General features: G+C 37.7%; 1 protein-coding gene across 1 annotated transcript; it reads left to right on the top strand.

Moving 5' to 3' along the window:
- Window positions 1-251: 251 nt before the first annotated feature.
- On the top strand, window positions 252-3784 carry LOC121963432 (trafficking protein particle complex subunit 14-like; the record flags this gene model as incomplete). Its single annotated transcript, XM_042513719.1, has 4 exons — window positions 252-313; window positions 399-571; window positions 3347-3486; window positions 3588-3784. Coding segments are annotated over 4 exons (572 nt in total), but the record flags the coding sequence as incomplete, so codon positions are not given.
- Between the last annotated feature and the right edge of the window lie 303 nt (window positions 3785-4087).

Raw genomic sequence — 4087 nt, 5'->3', positions numbered from 1 at the left:
TATGAAATTATATCAGAAAAAAAGAAAATATATCTTTTTTTTAGCATTTTCTTCATTTTCTCTTTTTCCATTATTATTATTTTTTTTTAAACTAATTTCTTGCAAATCTTTGGGCCTTTTCTTGGTAAGTTGCCCATCAACCTCTACCCATGTTTTTGAAAGAAATCTAGACAGTTTTTTTTAATTTTTTGAAGCGTTATTGGTGGTATTTCATGATATATTCTGATACATGTGTTGTATATATTTTGTAGGGTTTGGAAATCCCGTTGGTGGCTGTGTTACAATGGTACATTCCAACACTGCCTTTAACAAGGTAACTCTTTCTCCTATGTACAACATTTGAAATGTAGCCAATTGAAATGTAGCCAAATTAAAATACTTGTATGATCTCCCTCCAGATACATCTCCAGTTTTTACTTGTTGCCCAGTATCCGCTTGGATCGTCCTCGGCTGGTGATGACAGCTTCCTGTCCCAGTGCTGTCAAGCCTCTGGAGCACTTCTGGGTAAAATACACCCTGCTCAACAACTTGCAGGACTTCCTGGCTGTCCGTCTGATCTGGAATGCAGACGGTGAGTTGCAGATTTTATCTTCACAGTGTCACTTTTATACCTCCTCATTTAAAAATCTGAGCAATTGATTTTTTTTTCTTTTAAAAACATGGAAGGCAGTGAAGCAACGTAACAATGCATTGCCAAAAAAAACAACAAAAACCCCCAAGAAATTAGTAAAAAGTTACAAGAAAATTACCTTAAAACTAGCAAAAACAGAAAAGTCAAAAAACAAAACAAACAAGAAAATAATAAAGTTCAGCAAATTTAAACAATATATGTTTAAAAAAATTCTTTAACATAATTTTACACATATTATTATGAATAGTATAAACCTATTTTTTGGACATTTTTGCATAGTCATTTGATATTTTGTAATAATTGTCACCCCCTTTTTAAAACTAATTTTCAGGTAAGCTTTATCTTTATCTTTGACAAATTTCTTGCAAATTGTTGGACATTCCTTGCCAAGTTGGTCATTACATTTTTTAAAGAAATCAAACCAATTTTACTCAAGTTTCAAAGGGTTAAATAGCTTGTGAGAAGCATCTCAAGGCACGACAAGAAAACTGATGTCCAACCAGGTTTTTAAAGGGTTAAAAGGCCTCTCTGGTAGACATAAGGTTTTAAAATAATCATTGCTGAAATCTAATGCTTGTAGTTAGCTACAGGCATTTTAGGTAGTGTCTCAGCCCTGGGATCATAATTATTTTAATAATGAGAACATATTCCAACTATCAAATTTAAAGAAAGATACTGTTGTACTGCAGTATGTCTATTGCAGACCACAGCTTGTCATTTCTAGGATGGTTAACTCTTTGAAACCTGGATTGACATCAGTTTGTTGGGATTGCATTTCTGACGCCTTTCTCAAGCATTGAAATCTTTGACAAGAAATGTCCCGCAAATTGCAAGAAATTAGTAAAAGGTGAAAAGAAAAATGACATGGACGAGAATAGAGAGAGAGAAAGAATATTATAAGAAAACCAGAAAACAGTATTTATTATGATATATAATTATGTTGTAGAAAACATATCTGTGTGTTTTCAGAACTTCTTTTCAGGTCATTTCTGGCTTGTTCTTGACTTTTTCTCTATTTTACCCCCAAAATTTTAGGTAATTTTCTTCTAATTTTAACTTATTGTAAATTTTCTTATTGTCTTCTGCTGTGTTCATGAGAGGAATCAGGTCAGTTTGCACAGGTTTCAAAGGGTTAAAATGCCATCCAGAATGATTAGGTTAATATCTGAGGAACAAAGTGATTTTTTTTTGTATTTTTTATCTTTATTTGTGATGCTAATTGATCTGAGGATCAGGCAGGGCTTTACACAATCTCCACTTGCCTTTTAGACATCTGATCTTGGAGCATCATCTCAGTCCAAATACCAGTAATACCTAGCTTTGTAATAAAAACCTTGCGTGTTTGCACCTGTCCTCCCACCTTTACGCTGTGTGCTTAAGCTGTCACAGTGCTGCTTGCTTTAGTCTTTGCACTGTCATGGAAATACAGCCTTTAATCACGACTTGTCAGTGGTTAGACATGCGGCCAGCTGCTGAGAGCCGCAGTGCTGCCAGCAGTGGGTGTGTCACCACCTGCTAACTTGCGTGGAAATGAAAGAGCTAAGTAAAATGTATAGCCAGTATTGATTCATGCAGTCACGTTACAATAGAAGCCTATTCATCAATCTGACAGGCAGATCAGATAGGATTTAATCTATGGAGCAAAAGCTGTGACTCATTTTTACAGTCAACATCTGATCCGGCCACACCAACTTCTCATTGCTGTAGATATATCATCATTTCATTAGCAGTGTAAACAATTAAATAAAGTGTATTTCATGATTGCTATTGCTTTTCATAAGTATGCGCCAGCTGACTGATCCTTTCTATTTTTTGGATTTGGGAGAGTTGTTTATGTTTACTAATATTTTTGGACTGTCTTAGACCACAGGAATAACATGTATTTTTGAAATAGGCGTAGTCACCCATTAAATAAAATCCATGAGCCTCTTGGGAAAAGTCAGACGCCCCGATCCAGCTGCGTCCATGACTGGGTCAATGTCCAGATGTGTAATCTTTGGTGCAGTCAGCGTGGAGACATTGTTTCGCAGCCTTTGAGATGTGTTTGCTGGGTGTGTCAGGGTAAACAGCCAGCTATGATGAAACGCAACAGAACAGTAGAGAACAGAAATGCTACAGTGTTCAAACAGGTCTGGTATCTGTGTGGGTGGACACCAAGCAGCAACTTCCAGAGCTGAAAAGTGAAGCTAATGTGAAGTTCCAAAAACTGCAGTTCATCCACTAGAGGCTGGCGCCAAAAGCAGGTCAATCCTCAGCGTTACAGCAGACATAAACATGTCTACAGCCTGGTACCAAAAATTAGTATTTGTCTCTATAGCTAATTTAAACATTATAAATATGTGTTTTTAATTTCGGAAAGTGAACTGACCCTTGAACGGACAAAACGTTACTTGACTTCTTCCTTATATTCTGAAATTTTCAACAATTTTGCAACATATTAATCCGCAAATGGAAATTGTTGTTTATTGCTGCCATATTTAGATTGACTATATAGTATTATGTGATATAGTGAAATAATACTCTTCTTTCTAATACGCTAACTAAACCAAAACTATCTAGATTGATAATAGCACTACAGATAAGATGGAAAATGTACTATTTTTGGGTGCGCTGTCCCTTCAAGGAGACCTCCTTTAGGTTTTCCAGTTTTTAATCTTAATCTACTTTCACTATTTTTCTTCCATCCATCCATCCATCCATCCATCCATTAACCAGCTGATAGAGGGGGCCAGCAGGACCGTAGAGTGGGGGCAGTGGTGTGCCAGTCTCCCCTCAACAACCTGGGACAGTGCAAGAAGGGCTCCACCCTCTCCTTCACTGTGGCCTTCCAGATCCTCAGGACTGGACTTTTTGAGGTACTGCATAATTACTTCATCATCAAAACAAACACTGCTACACACAATAATACTTTCTCCTCTCTCGTCCATCCGTACCTTGCTGACTGATAACATTGTAGCTGAGCCAGCACATGAAACTGAAGCTCCAGTTCACAGCCTCGATGTCCACACCACCCGTGGAGCCTCGATCGCCGCTGAGGAACTCTCCATCATCGTCATTGTCCAGCCCAGTGGCCAGAGAGCTGCTGGAGAGACACAGCCTGGGACGATCTCAGAGCTTCTCCCACCAGCAACCGTCCAGAGCACACCACGTCAGGTACAGCCAGGGCGTCAGCGTGCTGCTTTCAGAATCTTTCTGTTAAGACTGAGTATTGTTTTACCAAGACAAATGTTCATTATCACAGTGATGTAAAAGGTCATGAAATAAGCTTTTGAAAAAGCATTTATGAGACACTACATAAATCTGTTCTGAAGCCACATTTTAGGAAGATTAACAGCCTCTTGATGTTTTTTTTTTTTTGGGAGTTTTTTTAATTTTCTATTTTTTTTCATGTTTTCAGGTTGCCAGTGTTTATGTAAATCCATTCCATTCTTGTGAATGCGATATCTCAAGAGCACC

Source organism: Plectropomus leopardus, unplaced genomic scaffold, assembly GCF_008729295.1.
Source record: "Plectropomus leopardus isolate mb unplaced genomic scaffold, YSFRI_Pleo_2.0 unplaced_scaffold11241, whole genome shotgun sequence".
Classification (NCBI taxonomy): domain Eukaryota; kingdom Metazoa; phylum Chordata; class Actinopteri; order Perciformes; family Serranidae; genus Plectropomus; species Plectropomus leopardus.
Note: the sequence above shows the minus strand (reverse complement) of the source record. Positions and strands in the feature narration are given on the sequence as shown.